The sequence below is a fragment of the Dendrobates tinctorius genome, unplaced genomic scaffold (assembly GCF_039654945.1).
Source record: "Dendrobates tinctorius isolate UK_male_01 unplaced genomic scaffold, ASM3965494v1 ptg000211l, whole genome shotgun sequence".
Taxonomy (NCBI): Eukaryota; Metazoa; Chordata; class Amphibia; order Anura; family Dendrobatidae; genus Dendrobates; species Dendrobates tinctorius.
Window position 1 is genome coordinate 6,484,524 of NW_027361878.1, and position 21,508 is coordinate 6,506,031.

The window sequence follows — 21,508 nt, forward strand, 5'->3', positions numbered from 1 at the left end:
TCAGCATCCTCATTAGTGGTGTCATGGAATCAGTAATAGGCCTGTTGTTAATGATTTGTAATGCCTCACTTAAATTGTCTCTCCACTGGCCATATTCTCCTTCTACACCGTGCACTTTCTTTAATGTGGATTTCAAGATCCCATTCATTCTCTCCACTAACTTCTCTCCACTAACTAACAGCTTGTGGATAGTATGGCATGTGATATACCCATTGAATATTATGCTCATTAGCATAGTCTTTTACTTGTTGGCCAGTGAAGTGTGACCCATTGTCAGTTTGTATTTGTAATGGAACACCATAATATTGGGTAATAATCTCTAAAGTCCTAAGTGTACTCCATTGTGTAGCTGCTTTGCAGGGGAAACCAATCAGTAGTCCTGAATATGTATCTACAGCTGTACAAATGTATTTACATCCCCTGCTTTCACTGAGTGGACCAATAAAATCCATCTGCCAAATCTGTGCAGGTAATTGACCCCTTGCTATGTGTCCCATAACTGTGTGTGGTACTTCTCGTTTCTGTGAATGTTGGCATATTGGACATTGTATAATGACTTGCTTAATTATGTCCATGGTTAAGGGGACACCTCTTTCTTGGGCCCACCTGTAAGTGGCCTTTTCTCCCAGGTGTCCACTTTTGTTGTGCGCCCAAACAGCTGTACCGTGCAGCCATTTTTCTTTATCTTGATGAAGTTTGCCTAATGGCGGCGGCTTTATCTGCTTCAGAATTAAACAAACGGTCAAGTGAGTCAGCAGGCATATGTGCATCAACATGAAAAACAATAGTAGGTGTGGTTTGTACCATTTCTTCTATAAACTCCCACACCTCCTTCCCCCACGCTTCCTTACCATGGATGAGCCAATTATACTTTTTCCATCCCATCATCCAAGTTGCAAGTGCATTAGCTACAGACCATGAGTCTGTGAAGAGATGGCATTCCATTCCTTGTTCAAAACTTAATGCCAAAAAGATTGCATACAATTCTGCATATTGACTACTTTTACCATGACCTTCCATGACCAGATGTTTTTCCAATCTGGGGTTATAAGCCACACTTTTCCAATGTCGTTTTCCATTGACATATCGGGCTGATCCGTCTGTAAACCAAGCATGTTGCTGTTGCTGCTCAGTTAGATCTTCATACGATTTTCCCCATTTGACAGGAGATTCCTCTAACATAGTAGATTGTAAAGGGGACTTCACTCCCTCCCCTATCTCAGCTATTTTCTCATGAAGGGAGGCGATCCCGCCTTCACCTTTCTTTGCTCTTTCAGAAATATACCATTTCCATTTTATGATACTTTGTTCTTGTGCGTGTCCTACCCTATTTGTTTTAGGGTTAGATAATACCCATTGCATGATGGGTATTGCTGGTCTTAAAAGAACCTCATGTCCTAAAGTCAATTGTTCAGTTTCCACTAATGACCAATAGCAGGCCAACAATTGTTGTTCAAATGGAGTATATTTTTCTCCAGCATCGGGGAGTTTTCGATTCCAAAACCCTAAGGGGACTCTCTTTCCCCCTTGTTTCTGCCAAAGTGACCAATTGTCATACAAATTCTGCACTGATACATGTAATTCTACACTCCCCGTCATCATTGGCCACAAATCTACAGCCTGTTGTATGGCTTCTTTTACCATTTCAAATGCAGTTTGTTGTTCCTCTCCCCAATGAAATTCATATTTCTTTCTAGTCACTTTATACAATGGAGCTAGCATCTGTCCCAAATGAGGTATATGTTGTCTCCAAAATCCAAACAATCCAATATATGATTGAGTTTCATGCTTAGATTTAGGAGTAGGGAAATTGATGATTTTCTGTTTAGCTTTTGGCAAGATTTCTCTATGTCCTTTGTTCCACTGAATTCCTAAAAATTTTACAACTTGAGACGGTCCTTGGACCTTGGCATCATTAATCTCCCAGCCCTTGTTTCGCATGTGAGATATCAATTTATACAACTGTTCCTTCACTGACTGTTCATCACTACCCTGTATCATTATATCATCGATATAATGTGAAAATTGCATTTCAGAGGGCAAAGGAAACTCATCCAGGTGTTCTGCCACCGTCCGGTGACAAATAGTAGGACTGTGTAGCCATCCTTGTGGCAACCTGGTAAAAGTGTATTGTCTTCCCAACCAGGTAAATGCGAATTGATCTTGAGCTTTTTCCTCTATGGGAATTGTAAAGAACGCATTAGCCAAATCAATCACTGCATACCAGGTACCGCTATGACTTTGCACATTTTCTACTATAGTAATAGTGTCCGGTACCGCAGCTGTTAGTGGGGGAGTATATTTGTTCAATTCTCTATAATCCACAGTCATACGCCAGGAGCCATCACTCTTTTTCACTGGCCAGACAGGATTGTTCCAAGCAGTGGTAGTTGTACGCATTACTCCAGCGTCAACCAAATTTTTGATTGTTTCAGTAATTTCCTTATGTCCTCCCGGAATTCGGTATTGTTTCGTAGCTACCATTTTTGTAGCTGGGGGAACATGTATAGGTGGCATTTTCACTTTTCCAACTACCACAGGTCTCATTTGGATTTCACCTGTTCTGACTCCGAAGGAAAATTTTCCCTCAGCCAAATTTAGCATCATCCCTTTCAAAACATCTATTCCCAAAATATATTCTGGTCTAGGTACTACTAAAACTCGATAATTCCTTATTGGTAAATTACCTATTTTCAGGGCAACTTGTGTTTGGACCCAAGTGATAACTTGTCCTCCTAATCCTGCAATTTTAATTTTCGGACCTTTGAATTTGTTTGGATTTCCATAAATTAAGGTAGCCTCTGCCCCAGTATCAGTTAGTGCTGGAACCCTTTGTACATTGCCCCCTTTCCAATGGATACTTAAATTTACGTATGGACGTTGATCACTTTTTATCCATACGGGGGCTTGGCTGGCTACCTATGATATCTCTTCATCAGAATTTTTTCCCGTGGCTGCCTCATAGGCATTCCTGCCCCAGCCATCACTTACCCGAGTAGCTACTGCTGCAGCCAGTTCCCCCCAAGGATAGACAGTTTTAAAGTCTTCCCATGACACTTTCTCAGGTGCTGTTGGAATTTTAACAGCTTTCTCCTTCTCTTGACCAACTTCTTTTTTAGCATCCACCTTTTTAGCAGACAACACTTTCTGCTTATATAATCTCCACAATTCACCTGTCTGTTTTCCATCTATAGATTCTTTACTCATTCCAGCTTTCAATAATGCCTGGAACATTTCCCTCCGGGATACCCGATCCGGATTAGAGGGGTTCCCTTCTTTCTTCCATTCTGAATTATAGGGTTTACTATTACCTGGGTGTGTTTGGGAGGGATTTTGAGGAGAGGATGCCTGGGCTGCAGCTTTCCAGTCACCCATATCCTGCAACTCCCTCATTCGAGTAATCACTCTGCTCACTGGTTCTCCTGTCATTGCCACTGTTAAGGTCAATATCACAGTTTTATATGCAGGAGGAGCAGTCTTTACCAACCCACTCCTCATGCTTGCAGTCATTGGATACTCTGTATATTCTTCTTCTACAGCTAACACTGAAACTGCACTCCGCATAGCTTCTTCTTTCAATCTTTCAATACCATCACGGAGAGTATATCATGGTTTATCATTGACTGGTATGTCAGCTTCCGTAGGATAGTTATCCATTATAGCTCTGGCTACAATAATTACAATATTTTGCAATTGTTTTGATTCTCCTTGAAATAGTTTTTGAAATATCTCTGGATCACAGGATCCCAGTCATCTAAAGAAGAGGTATCCCACACATCCCCATCCCATTTATCCGGATCCCAATTTACAGATGCAGTGGCTATGCTTTTATAAACTTTCTCTTTGTTGATTTTTCCTTTCCGCTTACGATATTTATTTTGAGCAACCTTTATAGCAGCTTTTTCTGCTACATTCTGATAGTGTTCCAACTTATCTTTAAGCAGACGGGTATTACAATCCAGCACCACTTGCTGCCCACCTAACTCTATCACTTTTTGTTCGAACTGAGAACATATTCTCTGCATCTGTTGATTCCTCTCATGCATCGCGCGATATGCACTGAGCAAGATCCAGGTTCGTCGCCCAAGCGACACTACATCACCCGCCTTTGCGGGGACCCCCCTGAGTACTTCAACAACATCAGTGGGTTCACTACCTTTGAGCTTACTCGACCATTGTTCTGCTAGCCCAGAGCTACTCAATTCATGTTCCAGTATATCATAGGGTGCCGTGGTCCAGCCAGGCACCTCTACAACATCATCTTGTTTTTCTTTTCGTTTCCTAAATATTGTCACTATTATTGGCAAAAAAAAAAAAAGTGCCAACTATATATTTGTGATCACAAAACTGTGTTTAAAGAAAAATCCTGCCGACTACGCCAATTTATGTCTTAGGCCGGGGTCACACTGGCAAATAAAACGGACGAATGCAATGCGATAAAAAATCGCATTGCATTCGAACCCATGTTATTCTATGGGGCAGCTCACATCATGCGATTTTTTTTTTTTTTTTTATCGCATCCGATCCTCTGACCGAGACAATCGCAGCATGCTGCAATTGTCACTGATTTTCGGATCGGATTCGACAATACAAGTCTATGGGGCGAGAAAAAATGGGACTAAAAACGGACCCGATGTGTGAGTTGCGATAAAATCGCACCCGGTGTCCTTTAGCAAAAGCCGGCAATTCTTTATTCCAATACAGTAAAATCACAGAGACCGGTTAAATAAAGAGAGAATGAATATATCTAGACACAATATACAGTGGGGCAAAAAAGTATTTAGTCAGTCAGCAATAGTGCAAGTTCCACCACTTAAAAAGATGAGAGGCGTCTGTAATTAACATCACAGGTAGACCTCAACTATGGGAGACAAACTGAGAAAAAAAAATCCAGAAAATCACATTGTCTGGTTTTTTTTTTTCATTTTATTTGCATATTATGGTGGAAAATAAGTATTTGGTCAGAAACAAAATTTCATCTCAATACTTTGTGATATATCCTTTGTTGGCAATGACAGAGGTCAAACGTTTTCTGTAAGTCTTCACAAGGTTGCCACACACTGTTGTTGGTATGTTGGCCCATTCCTCCATGCAGATCTCCTCTAGAGCAGTGATGTTTTTGGCTTTTCGCTTGGCAACACGGACTTTCAACTCCCTCCAAAGGTTTTCTATAGGGTTGAGATCTGGAGACTGGCTAGGCCACTCCAGGACCTTGAAATGCTTCTTACGAAGCCACTCCTTCGTTGCCCTGGCGGTGTGCTTTGGATCATTGTCATGTTGAAAGACCCAGCCACGTTTCATATTCAATGCCCTTGCTGATGGAAGGAGGTTTGCACTCAAAATCTCACGATACATGGCCCCATTCATTCTTTCATGTACCCGGATCAGTCGTCCTGGCCCCTTTGCAGAGAAACAGCCCCAAAGCATGATGTTTCCACCACCATGCTTTACAGTAGGTATGGTGTTTGATGGATGCAACTCAGTATTCTTTTTCCTCCAAACACGACAAGTTGTGTTTCTACCAAACAGTTCCAGTTTGGTTTCATCAGACCATATGACATTCTCCCAAAACTCCTCTGGATCATCCAAATGCTCTCTAGCAAACTTCAGACGGGACCGGACATGTACAGGCTTAAGCAGTGGGACACGTCTGGCACTGCAGGATCTGAGTCCATGGTGGCGTAGTGTGTTACTTATGGTAGGCCTTGTTACATTGGTCCCAGCTCTCTGCAGTTCATTCACTAGGTCCCCCCGCGTGGTTCTGGGATTTTTGCTCACCGTTCTTGTGATCATTCTGACCACACGGGGTGGGATTTTGCGTAGAGCACCAGATCGAGGGAGATTATAAGTGGTCTTGTATGTCTTCCATTTTCTAATTATTGCTCCCACAGTTGATTTCTTCACTCCAAGCTGGTTGGCTATTGCAGATTCAGTCTTCCCAGCCTGGTGCAGGGCTACAGTTTTGTTTCTGGTGTCCTTTGACAGCTCTTTGGTCTTCACCATAGTGGAGTTTGGAGTCAGACTGTTTGAGGGTGTGCACAGGTGTCTTTTTATACTGATAACAAGTTTAAACAGGTGCCATTACTACAGGTAATGAGTGGAGGAAAGAGGAGACTCTTAAAGAAGAAGTTACAGGTCTGTGAGAGCCAGAAATCTTGATTGCTTGTTTCTGACCAAATACTTATTTTCCACCATAATATGCAAATAAAATGAAAAAAAAAACAGACAATGTGATTTTCTGGATTTTTTTTTCTCAGTTTGTCTCCCATAGTTGAGGTCTACCTATGATATAAATTACAGACGCCTCTCATCTTTTTAAGTGGTGGAACTTGCACTATTGCTGACTGACTAAATACTTTTTTGCTCCACTGTATATATATTTTATACATGTCATAGAGACACATTTATACATATATTTCTAATTCATACAGTTCATCAAAGCAGAATAGCCGCAGAAACATTTGCCGGCTTTTGGGTATTTATTCTCATGCTCGACATGAAATGACACATGGTTTACATACAGTTAACCATTTCATTTCATGTTTTTTTTGTTACGTCTATCACTATTAATTAGGTGAGTGTTTGTGGGTAAAATTATGGAGTTGTAGGGGTTAATTTAAGGGGTTAATTCGTTTTATTAAATTACGGGGACTCCCTGCAGCCTCAGTGATGTCAGCAGGAGTCCCTGCAATTTAATACAACGAATTAACCCCTTAAATTAACCCCTACAACTCCATAATTTTACCCACAAACACTCATCTAATTAATAGTGATAGACATACCAAAAAAAACATGAAATGAAATGGTTAACTATATGTAAACCATGTGTCATTTCATGTCGGGCAGGAGAATAAATATCCAAAACCCGGCAAATGTTTCTGCGGCTATTCTGCTTTGATGAACTGTATGAATTAAAAATATATGTATAAATGTGTCTCTATGACATGTATAAAATATATATATATATATATATATATATATATATATGTCTAGATCTATTAATTCGTTTGTGTGGGGAAACCTGTCATTGGGCTCCATTATTTGTCCATTTTGCTATCCTGCGAGAAAATCTCGCCAGACGGATGTCAAAAGGGTCCTTACATGCGATTAAAATTGCATCAATGAAGAAATATCACATCAAAAACACATCACTGGTTAAGATACCTTTGTGCGATTTCGGACCGTTAAAATGGGACCGATTTTTTTATTCGTTGTGTGTGACTCCAGCCTTACTGAGTCAATATGATGGACTTATGGTCCTTACATACATAGCGCTCACTAATATACTAATTAGGCAAGAGACAAGAACTCTGTGCTCAGTAAAACAATAGTATTTTATTCTATTAAAATCAGAGATATTAATGAATTAACATAAATTTGCACATGAATTTTAGCAGCACTAGTCTAACATTATATGATCAATACATCATCTATTCATAGAGAAAGTAAGCATCAATATATTACCGGATATTGTAGCATCACTCCTCTATCGATTGGCGAGGAGGAAATATCCCGTAAAACTCCATCACAGAAGATATGCGTCCATAAGTCTCCTGGAACGTCCCTACTCGCCAGTCGAAATTCTCTCGGTTATATACAAACTGTTCCTAGATATGAATCTAGTCCTGCGCACTACAACTTCTACAAGTAATGTTTACATAAGCTGTACAGCTGCGCAGTGAACATTCCAACTCGTGCTCTGCTCGTGTTACGCAAGCGCTGTATGGTTGTTTTTCACATTCCTTCTGCATGTTCTCATCATGTACTCAAAGAGGTCATTCAGCGGTCAAATCCCCAGTCTCTGGTAATGTTGTACTGAATACTTTTGAAAAAGAATAATAAGACCCGTGACCTACCATCTGGATACCTTTTCTAATATCAATCATACATCATTCATATCACATAAGTATCACAATATACAGCATATCAGAATGCTGTATATGAGGGCTTATAGGTAATGTCCTTGCCTCATATGGCAAAAACCTGGTGATAGTACTTAAAGGGAACCTATCTTGGCCACATCTTTGCCTGTTCAGATATGTATTCATATTATAAGATGTGTTATTGTAGTCGTTGATACTGATGAAGGTGTTTGTCAGGTAGATTGACTTGATGCTGACAACCTATCTGTCCAATTCTGAAATGCCCCTAGAGCAGTTGTCACTCTGTTTCGCCCAAGGCTCTTGGACAGTTCTTACTATAGACATTAGGTATCACAGTAATCTAATGAGCACTGTAGAGATCTTATTGTAAAGTGAGAAGGTCGAAAAGATAAGAGAAATTTAGAATTAAAAATTAAATTCTATTATCTCAAAACTCGAATAATAATTGTCAGAAAATTTGCGCCTTCCACTGCAACCCATTGCTTTCTTTTAGAGACATTTTGTTAAAAGTAGATACACCCATTATAACTGCCCCCCAAAATTAGCAGCCGAGCGTGTCCATTAATAATACTAGCAATTTATGTATCCTTTTATAGAATTTTATTGATCTGTTCTGACTGTTTTTCCTCATTGCAGGGAGCTGGTTCACATGTTGACACACATTGGGCAAGCGCTTCACCAGGCTCAACTTCAGTTCATCCTGGTGATTCCTCCTGCAGTAGCACCAGGGTAAGTAAACCAACATTTATCACACATTGTACGTATTGTTTTTAAGGCTCGTTGTATGATGAGGAGTTGTAAAGTGCATAGTATTGTTTTGGGGAGACATAGATATCATTGCAAATAAATACATACACTGCTCAAAAAAAAAAAAGGGAACACTTAAACAACAGAATATAACTCCAAGTAAATCAAACTTCTGTGAAATCAAACTGTCCACTTAGGAAGCAACACTGTTTGACAATCAATTTCACATGCTGTTGTGCAAATGGAATAGACAACAGATGGAAATTATTGGCAATTATCAAGACACCCTCAATAAAGGAGTGGTTCTGCAGGTGGGGACCACAGACCACATCTCAGTACCAATGCTTTCTGGCTGATGTTTTGATCACTTTTGAATGTTGGTTGTGCTTTCACACTCGTGGTAGCATGAGATGGATTCTACATCCCACACAAGTGGCTCAGTTAGTGCAGCTCATCCAGGATGGCACATCAATGCGAGCTGTGGCAAGAAGATTTGCTGTATCTGTCAGCATAGTGTCCAGAGGCGCTACTAGGAGACAGGCCAGTACACCAGGAGACGTGGAGGGGGCCGTAAGAGGGCAACGACCCAACAGCAGGACCGCTACCTCCGCCTTTGTGCAAGGAGGAACAGGAGGAGCACTGCCAGAGCCCTGCAAGATGACCTCCAGCAGGCCACAAATGTGCATGTGTTTGCATAAAAGGTTAGAAACAGACTCCATGAGGATGGTCTGAGTGCCCGACATCCACAGATGGGGGTTGTGCTTGATAATTGCCAATAATTTCCATCTGTTGTCTATTCCATTTGCACAACAGCATGTGAAATTGATTGTCAAACATTGTTGCTTCCTAAGTGGACAGTTTGATTTCACAGAAGTTTGATTTACTCTGAGTTACATTCTGTTGTTTAAGTGTTCCCTTAATTTTTTTGAGCAGTGTATAAATATGACCAAAGAATAAATAGATACCAAACAGTAATGTAGATGAATCATCCCGATGCGCGTTTCGCCACTGCTTCTCCAGAGGGCGGAAACTACTAATATAATGTGCATGTTTATTATTTTGTAGAACTGGTAAAAATCTGCCAGGTTTCTTTTTTCTGATTTTTTTTTTTTTTTTTTAATTTACAAAAACCCGATTCATATGTATTGAATGTGGAGAGTTGGCGGATTCAATAAGGATTTATTCACGTAATCCATTCCTAAGTCCTAAAATCCATGACTTGTAATCATATACTTACAGTCTTACAAAAGACTAATGATTGACATACTGGCTGTCACCCAACGTTACCATGAAGTGAATGATAAAAAAGAAATATAAAGACTTTACACATGAAAATATCCTGCAAGGATATTAAGAATATTTATTTAGAGGCTTTTCTACAGCCACTTCAATGTTGTCCCAGATAATCGTATCCCCACAAACACAAAGTGGTTGCTAAATTGGCCATCAATGCTAATTCCTGTGTATGTCTATATAGAGTGCCTTGAAAAAGTATTCATACCTCGTGAACTTTAATAGGATTTGATGTGATATACCACCACAAATTAGCAAGTATTTCTGAAATGTTAAGCAAATGATACAGGGTTTTCTAATTAATTTTAAAAATATAAATCTGAAAATTGAGACTTGCATTTGTATTCAGCCCCCTGTGAGTCAATACTTTGTAGGACCACCTTTCTACATCTACAGACTGAAATTTTTGCCAATTTCTTTTTACAAACTAACTCTATTTCAGTTAGATTTGATGGAGGTGTCAGGGAGCAGCAATTTTCAGGTCTTGAGATTTAGGTCTGAACTTTGAGTGGGCCATTTAAGCACAAGAATATCATGATGCTAGTCACTACTTACAGACAAGCCATGAGGTGGGCAAGTCAGGGAGTCTGAGGTTGAAATCAAAGAGGGTACGTCATAAGCAGAGGGGTAAGACAAAGGCGTAGTCAGGTCATAGTCCGGGATCAGAATTCCAAGAAGGTAGCAGATCAATACTAAGGGGCTAGATAAACGGATGCTCAAAAGCAAATACAAGGTTGGTTAACAATCATCAAAATACTACAACTCAAAGCAAAGAGCAAACACACACAAAACTGAGCAGCGTTACAACTGACAGATGAGAGTCTGACCGCCATCTAAATAGCCTGGGAATAATTCCGCATAGGAGACACCTGTAGGAAACCCAGCACTCCCCGGCCCTGATTGGGTGACTGGACTGTCACTCACCACACTGACATTACAGCACGCCCCTGTTCCAAATTAGACGACTGAGCTGCCATTCACCACAGTGAGAGGCGGTATCATAATAAATATGCTTTGATCTAAACCATTGCATTGTTGCTCTGGCAGGATGTCTAGATGTTGTTGTCCTGCTGAAATATGAACCTACACCCTAATCTAGTCTTTTGCAGCCTCTAACAGGAGTTCCTCCGGGATTACCATTCATTTAGCTGCAACCATCCTTGCACCAACTCTGAACAGCTTCCATGCCCCTGCTGTTGAATAGCATCCCCACAAAATTCTGCTACCACCATGTTTGATGGTGGTTTCATGGTGCGGTGCAGTGTTAACTTTATGCTAGCTAGCTGTGTCCTCTACATAGCATGTGGAAGAAGATGCTCTGGTCACATGAGACCAAAGGAGAACTTTTTGGGCTAAATGCAAAACCCTGCATATAGTGTAAAACTAACACTGTGAATCCACCCTGAAAACACCATCCCCACTGTCACACATGGTGGTCGCAGCATCATACTATGACAATGCTTTTCTTTGGCAGGGACAGGGAAGCTGGTCATGGTTAGAAAATCGTGTATCGTTTCCTTTATACTACACAAATACTTGCTACTTTCTTTTGTTATATCACATAAATTTCCAATAAAAACATTTAGAAAAAAACCTGCTGACAGATTCTCTTTATGTAATCTGAAGACATCAGGAGATAGAGGCTGATACACAGAGTTGAATGTGTCATTTATTACCCTGTGTGCTACTGTTTATTTTTAGTGAAGGTTTTATCACTTGTGATTAAAATTGCTGGACTACGTCAGTCTGAACTTGACACCTCCGCCTGTGATAAGCAGCTCATGGTCTATAGCTATGTACACTAAAGGTACCGTTACACTAAGCGACGCACCAGCGATCCCGACAACGATACGACCTGGTAAGGATCGCTGGTGCATCGCTACATGGTCGCTAGGAAGCCGTCAAATAGGCAGATTTACCCAACGACGCAGCAACGATCCGGCGATCTGTATAACGACCTCGGCGGTCGTTGGGACCTTGTCACAGAACAGCGATTCTGACGACTCCCGCCTGCATCCCTGAGTTCTGAGTCGCCAGCGAGGTCGCTCGTCGGCGTCAAACACAGTGAGGCATGCTGGCCAGCGGGACACCAGCGATCAAAAAATGGCCCAGGACATTTGAGCACGAACAGCGACATCACAACGGGGGCCCGGTCGCTGCTACATGTCACACATAGCGAGATCACTGGCAAGGTCGCTGTTGCATCACAAAATCGGTGACGTTTCAGCGATCTTGCTAGCGATCTTGCTATGTGAGACGGGGCCTTAAGAGTTAGCTTTCTCAGTTCTGCTACATGCTAAAGCTAGCTCTGATTGTGTCAAATCGGCTGCACACAGTAAACTAAATGATACATAGTCGGATTCGGGGTCTTTTTTCCTACATCAGACTACTCTCAGATGAGGTAGCAAAAACCTTCTGACAGATTCCCTGTAAGTGTGAGTGAAAGGTAAAAAAAAGTGAAAAAGTTAATGGGGGTTTGAATACTGTTTGAATGTTCTGTATGTGTACATATAGTCATAAGAAGAACAAAAATAAGTACACCCTCTTTGAATTCCATGGTTTTAGGTATAGGGACATAATTAAAAAAAAAAAAAAAATCTGGTCCTTAGACGGTATTAAATTTAGGCAAATACCTCCTAATGTTTCACACAGCTTCTACATTTTGGCCTAGTTTGGTAAAGAAATAATGACTCTGTGTAATTTGCCACTTGTTGTTCATCTGCGGATTTATGTACGGTATCTATTTTTAAGACCAAGGATTTGATGGGTTTTTATTACATCTATACGTAAACCCTTATAATTCAAAGAGGGTGTACTTAGTTTTTCTCATGACTGTATATATGTAAATGCTAACACTGCATCTGCATTAAACTTTTGACTGATCTTTTGCTTTTATTTGTAGACTTTTTAGTTTTAGACAATTGCGTTCCTTTTTTTGCATCTTTCAGCAGTAGACGCCGCTCTCTTTCCTCTTTGATAAAATCTGTCATTCCTTTTGAAGGTGTTTGTGAGCGAGGTAAAGAGTCTGCATGTTGGTCCTGACCTGCCTTTATGTCTGATGAATGCAGTCACTGTGTGGGCTGCTTATCTGTAATAACCCAATAAAAAACCGTGACCCATAACTGCTTTCTGCGGGTGCCTCCTAATTACGTTATCCTACAATTCCCTTTAGGCTCTTGGTAACGGCCCGGAAAATCCATTACTCCGCTTATTTTCCATTTAATAGCTGCACACCATATTTCCCTAAGGCATTGCTGATTTACCCCCTAACTCTTTTCGTTTCTTCGTGTCTTCTAAGTATAGTTAAGTATATACTGCTGCTCGCAGGTTTCATGTCGATGGAAATTACAAGATCTGTTACTTACTGTACTCTTACTGATCATTCCTGTATATGTCTCTACTTACCATTTTCTAAAACCCCTTCTTGTAAAGTATTGACGTTGTGTGTATATGTATATATATATATATATATATATATATATATATATATATATATATATATACTGTATATATATATATATATATATATATATATATATATATATATATAATACATTATATACTGTGTGTATGTATGTATGTGTTGTGGTGCAGTGACCGCTGTGTCCGCTAGGGGGCGCTGTGTGGGTGTCCCAGGACAGCCGTATAAGCATTTCCATTGCCCTGATAGGTGTAGGATACTGAAAGATCATAATGATCAGCAGAGGTACTGCTGAGTAGTACGTTCTGTTACAATGTGTCAGGAAAGCCTGTGTGTGGCTGTGTGCAATAGGACCTTGGGTGAGGTCATAGCCATGTGATCACCTGTGGGTGTGGTTATGGACCATATAAGGTACCTGAGGTCTGGTCACATGTGGTGAATGCAGAGACCCGATTGGTCCATCTGGAAGGTCTCGTGTGGCTTCCTGCTTGACAGCACGTCTGGATGCTGTGACTAATGGCAAAGTGTGCCTGACAGTTCCCAGGGAGAGGGAATGAAAATTTGCAGTGTAAAGAGGCATGCAAGGTAACCCGGAGACGGGACTACAACTGAGAGACTGTATAGCCGGTTGGCTAGATGAAGCACAGCCTGTGTGACTAGGAGGGCTAAAGGGGAGCAGAGCTCCAGTGTGAACATATCCTGCTGTCCGCTATAAGGCTGTTGCATATCGTGATTGGTTTATGATAATGAACAAACCTCATGGACTCTGATATTGCTTTATGGAAACCTGTGCCGGACGTCATTGTTCGCTGCCATGCGAGTGTCCCCCAACCTTGAATGACAGCGCTACCTCACAGTGTGTGTGTATAATATATGTATTTTATATATATATAAAATCTAGAGATGGACACGAGCCCGAACAGTAAAGTTCGGCGTCCGTACCGAACACCTACTGTTCCAGCACAGACAACGAACATGGACTTCAGCAGGAAGTCATTTATTACTGTTCAGGATCGGCTGCCCAAACAGCAGGTGTTTGTCTCACTGTCATGTGCATGGCAGCGTGGCAAACACCGCTTATGATAGGTGGTGAATTCATCCCCGCTGGTCAGAGAGCCGTGGTTCCCACGCTGTCAAAAGACAGCGTGAGCACTCAGCTGTGATCAGAGGTATAAAGTTTACCACCGGTAAATGGTGTCAGCTGATGGGACAACTGATCCCATCATCCGACACCTGCTACCGCTAATTACAGTGAGAGCAGGAGCAGCGGATGGGAGTATTAATCAGCCGCTCCTGCACTGTAAATAAATAATAATTAAAAGAAAAAAAAACGGCTTTGGTTCTCCTGTATTTTTGCTAACCAGCCAGACAAAATTCACAGCTGGGGGCTGCAACTCTCAGCTGTCAGCTTCAGCAAGGCTAGTTATCAATAATAGTGGGGTCCCCACGCTATTTTTTTAATTATTTAATAACTAATTTAAAAAAAGGCGTAGGCTCTCTTCCCCCCCCCCCCCCCCCTGTTTTTGACAACCAACCTTGCTAAAACACTTCTGGGGGCTGGTATTCGCAGGCTGGTAAGGGGCCATGGATATTGCCTCCCCAGCCTAAAAATAGCAGCCGCAGCTGCCCAGAAAAGTCACATATGTTAGATATGCCAATTCTGGTGCTTTGCCGGCTCTTCCCACTTGCCATGTAGCAGTGGCAAGTTGGATGATAGTTGTGGGGGTTGATGTCACCTTTTTATTGTCAGGTGACATCAAGTCCACGGCTTAGTAATGGAGTAGCGTCTATAAGATACCTATTCATTACTAATCCTATAGTTGCATGGTAAATATAAACACAGCCAGAATAAAGTCCTTTAATTGAAAGAATGACACTCCTTTAATAATCTTAATTAAGCCATACTTACAACCTTGCCTAATTCCACCGAAGCCCTTGATCTCCTGTAATAAAATTAAAATGAAAAAACAACAATATACCATACCTGTCCGTCATTCTGTCCCACGCCGTAATCCATGTCTGGGGGATAAACCGTTTTCAACCTGAACGGTGCCAAGATGCGACCGTCCAGGCTGAGAACCACTGGTGAATGAGCTGCTGCGAGCGCAGCCTCATAGACCGGTGGTGACGTCATTGAGGTTACGTCCAGTCACTGAGGCTCCGTTCCAAGCCGGGCTGAACTGCTGTGACCTTGGTGAGATCCCCGCTAGCACCATGTGAAAAACTAGAGAATGGAATTCAAAATAGGTGCAACTTCAAAGAATGTGGGGAGAAACCAAAAGGATCTTAAAGGGGTTGTTCACATTTGTGATAAAAGTCTACAGTCGCATATTGCACACTGTCAGGCTTGCGCAGTGGGTGGTGAGAGTGGTCGTTTAAGTTTCCACAAGTATACAATTTGCATTCCTCCGGTCACATTCCAATGAGACGTGTGTTTTCTCTCAATGCAAGTGAATTGAGAGGGGCAACGCATGCCTAGTCAGCAAATTGCATACTTGTGGTCACTTGAACGCCAAATCTCGCCACCGGCACTGGAGAATAACAACGGCGTGCGGTGTGGACTCTGTGAGAATTCAAGTCTGCAGTCACATAGTGATTGCAGAATGTCATCCCAAACCCGGACAACTCCTTTTAAGGTCTCATTCAGAAATCAGTGATTTTTTTTCTGGTATGCAAAAGAAAATGATCTGAATTCCTTCACTGTATTTAATCCGAATTTCATCAGTGTTTCAGATCCACTTTTCATCAGTGGTTGGACAGTGTCAGTTTTGACCATCAATCAGTTTTTCATCACAGATTTTTACTGTTGAAGAAATAAATTGCGAAACTTCTCTTATATACTACAATGTTAAAGGGAACTTGTCACCAAGTTTGGCTGATATGAGATACGATCACCACCTCTCAGGCCTGATAAACAGCATTCTATAATGCTGTATATTTGCCATCAACCCGAGCTGAAAGATAAGAAAAAATCTTTTATTATACTCACTTGCGGGTCGGTCCGGTCCGATAGGTGTCATTTTTTTGGTCCGTCGCCTCCCTTCTTCTTGGGATGCCATCCTTCTTCTTGCTTCGTGTGGGTGACACGTTCCTACGTCATCCACACAGTCTCACCAGCATCGTGCTCCTGCACAGGTGTACTTCTCTGCCCTGATGAGGGCAGAGCGAAGGACTGCAGTGCGCAGGCACCGGGAAAGGTCAAGGAGCCCCAGCGCATGCACAGTGCTTTACTTTACTCTGCCCTAGTCAGGCAGAGAAGTATGCCTGCACAAGAGTACAGTACCGAGGGGGACTATGTGGATGACGTGGGACGCGTCATCCACACAAAGCAAGAAGAAGGGAAGCGCCGGACCAAGAAGAGTGACCCTCCTCGGACCGTCCTGCAGTTGTGCATAATAAATGCACTTTTTCTCTTTTCAGGTCGGGTTGGGGGCAGACATACACAAACCTGGTGATAGGTTCCCTTTAAGAACGGACAGCACCCGGATTGCACATGAATGACAATATGTCTTGTCAGTGATTTTTCACAGATCCATGGACTTTTGTGGGCAATTTTGATCCATGACTCGAATAAAGAATGAACATATCTCCATTTTAGTTTGAGGGCCACTTGAGCTACAAAAAAACATGGGCATGAGGACCGCCCCATAGACTATAATGAGTATATGTTCTATTCATGAAAAACTTGAGATTCATAAGCAAAAATACAATTATAATTTGGGCCCAAAATGTATAGACTTTGAGGATGTCTTGTATTTCTTCTTGGCCATTTGCAGTTGCACTTCCACTAAGTACTCTGTTGAGATCTGATCTCCTTTTGAGCTGCTTTTTCTTGTATTGTCTATAACCTTTCTATAACTTTAGCACCTCAGCTGCCGATCTGAAGTATCAAGACCTGTATATTTCAGTATTTTCATCTGTGCAGCATTATGTTAGATGTGGTGTTTAAAAATTCCTTTTGAGGATAGGTTTGCATGTTCTCATTGGAAGTCACCATAATTTTGAAGTCTTTTTTTGGATTTGACTGTAGAAGAGGTCATGGTTTAACTCCGTGTCAGTAAGATTTACGTACAGCAAAAGGTTTGTAAAGTAGCTCCATGTATGTAAGAGTCAAAACAATGCAGTGTCAGGCTCAAGTAGGGAAGTAAAGCAGAAAGGACAATTTCACGATCAACAGGGGGGAAATAAAAATCATTTTATGCAATTATTTGAGGAGCCTTGTGCCATTAGAGGAGGTTATTGTTGTCTGTATGAATGTCTACATCGTGCCTTAAAGGGAACCTGTCATGTTGTACATGCAATCCGATCTATGTTCAGCATGATATAGAGAAGGAAAGGAAACACTAAGCAGATTCAGTATAATTTGTATTTTCTAATCTCAATTTCCAGTGGGCGGATTTACTTGGTGTAGAACCGCCCACTGGACTCATAGGCCGCAAACACCAGGAACTTTAATGAATATGGTGCAAGTTTTGCTAAAACTTCTCTATAAAAATTGTATGTCAAACTGATCAGCTCTAAGTCCCGCCTGCAGATCAGATATTTTTTTAACATGACATGTTCCCTTTAAATCTATTTATGATCTCCACAATCCCTGACTTTCTGGACCAAAGGCCCTTTATATTCATGCTTTATTTGTACTCCTGTCACTGTTAAAGAGCTATAGAAGGCTACTGAGTAATTTTCCCAAAGGCTCATAAGGATAAAACTGTGAGTTAGTGATCTCGACTGGTGTAATTTAGGTGGATTGAGGCTGCAGAATATAATCATACACGCTCAGCCGCTAAACTCTAATAATTACGCCCACTTTGCGGAATGACTCACCTCATTAGCTGCATACAAATAGCTGTCAGTGGCAAGAACTGCTCATTATCACTGCTAGCGTAAGTCTGGATCACTGACGCCAAATATTCCAGGTCACAATTCCACCCTGAAATCTGACCTGTAACTCTGCGCTGTAAAGGTTGCTAATTGCAAATCCAAATTCTTTTTATATTGGACAATGCTCTTTTGTGTCCACTTTCAACAACTTTTTTTTTTTTTTTTTTCTTTAATAAACACCTAAAAATAAGATGATTCCAGTTTGTCCAATCATGGGTGTCCTCCTCAATCGACAGTTCTCTGCTGATTATACTAGTGCTTCATTTCCCTAAAATGTGTGGGCATATTATTGGTGCAACCAGTGCGACTGCTTAGGGGCCCAAGAGGTAAGGGGTCTCATTTCTACCTCCAAAGCAGGTGCACGTTTGCATTTTTCGGAGCTGCAAAAGGCCCATATAATTTTCTTGCACAGTGGCCCTTTTCTATCTGTTTGCACCAGTGGTGGACTGTATATGTCATACATGGTCACAATTGGGGTCGGACATTCTTAAATTCTGCCTGTTCATTCTAAAGCCAGTTTCACACGTTCAACATTCCCTCTCCGAGTAAGTAAAGACAGAACTGTCCAGACCTGCAGCCTTTGCTCACAAATATCAGCCTTACTGTTGAATCTTTCCTCCATCAAACACAGCGATGTATGCTGGCCAGCGGGACGCCGACGATGAGAAAATGGCCCAGCACATTCGAGCACGATCAGCGATAACCAGCGGGGGGGGGGGGCAGTCGCCGCTATGTGTCACATGTAGCGAGATCGCTGTTGCATCACAAAATCCGTGACGCATCAGCGATCTCTCTAGCGATCTCGCTATGTGAGAAGGGGCCTTTACTGTTTCACAGATACTAAGGAACTGATATTTGTCGTCTTGCTTTTCTCATCTAAAGTGTTGCACTGCAGATCCTTCTGTACACATCAGAAATTATACCCATGGGGAACTTACACCTCCTTTTCCAAGTAGTTGTTATATTTCCTCCAAGTGTAACAATCACTTCTACCCCCTCATTGTCGGAGAAGTAATTCTTTGTAATTCCCTTTGGCATATGTGAAAGACTCAGTTATTTGTTTCCAAAATGTCAATTACTTCTAATACCCATGGCAGCGAAGGTCAAGGGCAAGGTGAGAAAAGCGTCTCAGTCTGACGCCTCCAGCAGCGGTATGAAGGTGAAAAAGTGTCAATAAAATGATGATTGGAGTAGGAGCGGTGGCGGCGGTCCATCCAGCCCTCTCCTCTGTGATGTGCGCTGCTCAGAGGGAAGTCCATTAAGCTGTCCGTAGACTCTGCGGATAACCTTTAGTGGTGCAGCCGCCCTCCCTTCACCTTGGCTGAATCCAAGGAGATAAAACACCAGCCCCAGTGTTTGATCATCTCCTTTTCTTCAAACAGATTAGAAACTATTCCAGTTCAGGGCTTTGGAAATTGATTTCTTTCTCTTCACCATGGTTGACGAGTGACCCTGCTGCTCTTGCTTTTTTTTTTTTTTCTTTTTCCTCTGATACTTTTTTTTCCCAATTTTCTCTTACAAGCCCTTTGTGTCTTATCATAAATTGTCGCTGACTGTCTCCTGTATCATCCGCTGATCAGCCCCCTTTTTACTCTTTTGTTTCTGGCCGCTCTAATCACCTCATTAGGCCGAAAGACAAAAAAGGTGAATTCATTGTCTCTGTAAGAATATTGTGCGTTCTCCTGGGGAAGAGAAATTAAGCAGATGAATTATGGCTGATGCTTTCGATTGACCCAAATATTGATGACAAGATTCGTTTCATTCAAGGCACTATTATCTTTAGTAGGATCGTAGCGTAAACTGTCACCAGTTTTCTGCTGCCCCACCAGGAGCAATTTGCTTTCAGGAGCAATTTAACCTAAAAGTCATCAATTTCTTCTTTTAGTTGTAGTTTGGTGTTAACTGGTTGACAACCATTTTCACTGATTACATCCCCACTTGGGGTTGTCAGGCAGCTTCTGTACAGTTTTTAATCACTAAATTGCTTGTGCAGTGAAATATCCCCACTCCATACGCTGTACGACTAGGGAAGATTAGGCGCTTGGAGGCAAGCTGTATTGGCCTTATTCCTTTATGTCCAGTTTTTCCAGAAATGGATATAACAAAACGTAGTTAAATGCATTAAATTAATGTCAACCAAACCGGCCAATTTACATATTAAGTATTGGAAAAATTAAGTTGAAATATTGTTGTAAGAAAATCACATTAAAAAAGGGGAAGGTACTTGGCACATGGATGTATGGTTGGAGGTGCTAGTCGTTTTTTTGTATGTAGTATACTTCTCATGACAGGTGCACTCCTACTCCCATCAGCCTAAGGCGGTTTTAATTAGCTGGATCCATCCTGCCATATCAATTGTAGGCTTTTCAACCCAAGAGATGTGACTTATCAGGTTAGGGGTCCAACAATAAGGTGCGCCTTGTTCATGGCTGTTGGGCTCCCATGAATTGGCCAAATTATGTGCTAAGTACATTCACCTTTTCTGTAATTTTCTTGTAGCAATATTGCAGTTTAATTTTTCCAATACTCCATATGTACATAAAGTTGCATTTACCTATTTTCTATGGCAGTAAGGCCGGGATCACACATGCGAGGAATACGGCCGAGTCTCGTATCTTAATACCCGGCACTGCCGCCAGCACTCGGATTGGAGCGTGCGGCCGCATAGAAATATATGGAGCCGCACATTCCGCTCCTGAATGCCAGCGGCAGTGCCGGGTATTAACATGCAAAACTCGGCCGTATTCCTTGCATGTGTGAACCCGGCCTCATGCAACGGCTTTCTCATGGAGAACACAGAAGTGCTCCTGTGTATGAGAGCCTGAGCTGATATGGCTGCCAGCCAAAAGATGGACCTACTGACATCCATCTAATATGTATAGCCAGCAGAGGCATAGATAGTGGTTTGGTTTTGGGGGACAAAACCTCTAAGTGGGCCCCTAACCAGATAACCCAGATTACAACTATGGTGGTGCACCCTAATAGTGGATCAGAACCTCAGCAAATGACAGAGCTTTTACTAAAAAAAAAAAAACCTCTTTACAAAGACCAACATTGATATTACTGCCATATGGACTCCATATAGTGGTAAATATCAGTGCTGCAGACAATGTAAGGCTAAGTTCACACTTGTGTACCAGGGCTCTGTGCAGACGGCTGCGTACTTCCTCCCTGAAGCTCCGCCCACTTCCGCACTTCTGTTTAGGTCCGCCTACTTCTGCATACCTATCTTTAACGTTGGGTACGCAGGACATACGGATATATGCGAATATTCGTGGGCGGC

The 21,508-nt window shown here is 41.7% G+C and overlaps 1 protein-coding gene across 3 annotated transcripts in view; it reads left to right on the forward strand.

Moving 5' to 3' along the window:
• CHID1 (chitinase domain containing 1) overlaps window positions 1–21,508 on the forward strand; it is a 540,982-nt gene that overhangs the window by 92,421 nt on the left and 427,053 nt on the right. For all 3 annotated transcript variants that reach the window (XM_073554356.1, XM_073554355.1, XM_073554354.1), the window contains exon 8: window positions 8,520–8,612. In XM_073554356.1, the coding sequence (XP_073410457.1) occupies window positions 8,520–8,612 (93 nt within the window). The remainder of the gene's footprint in view (window positions 1–8,519; window positions 8,613–21,508) is intronic.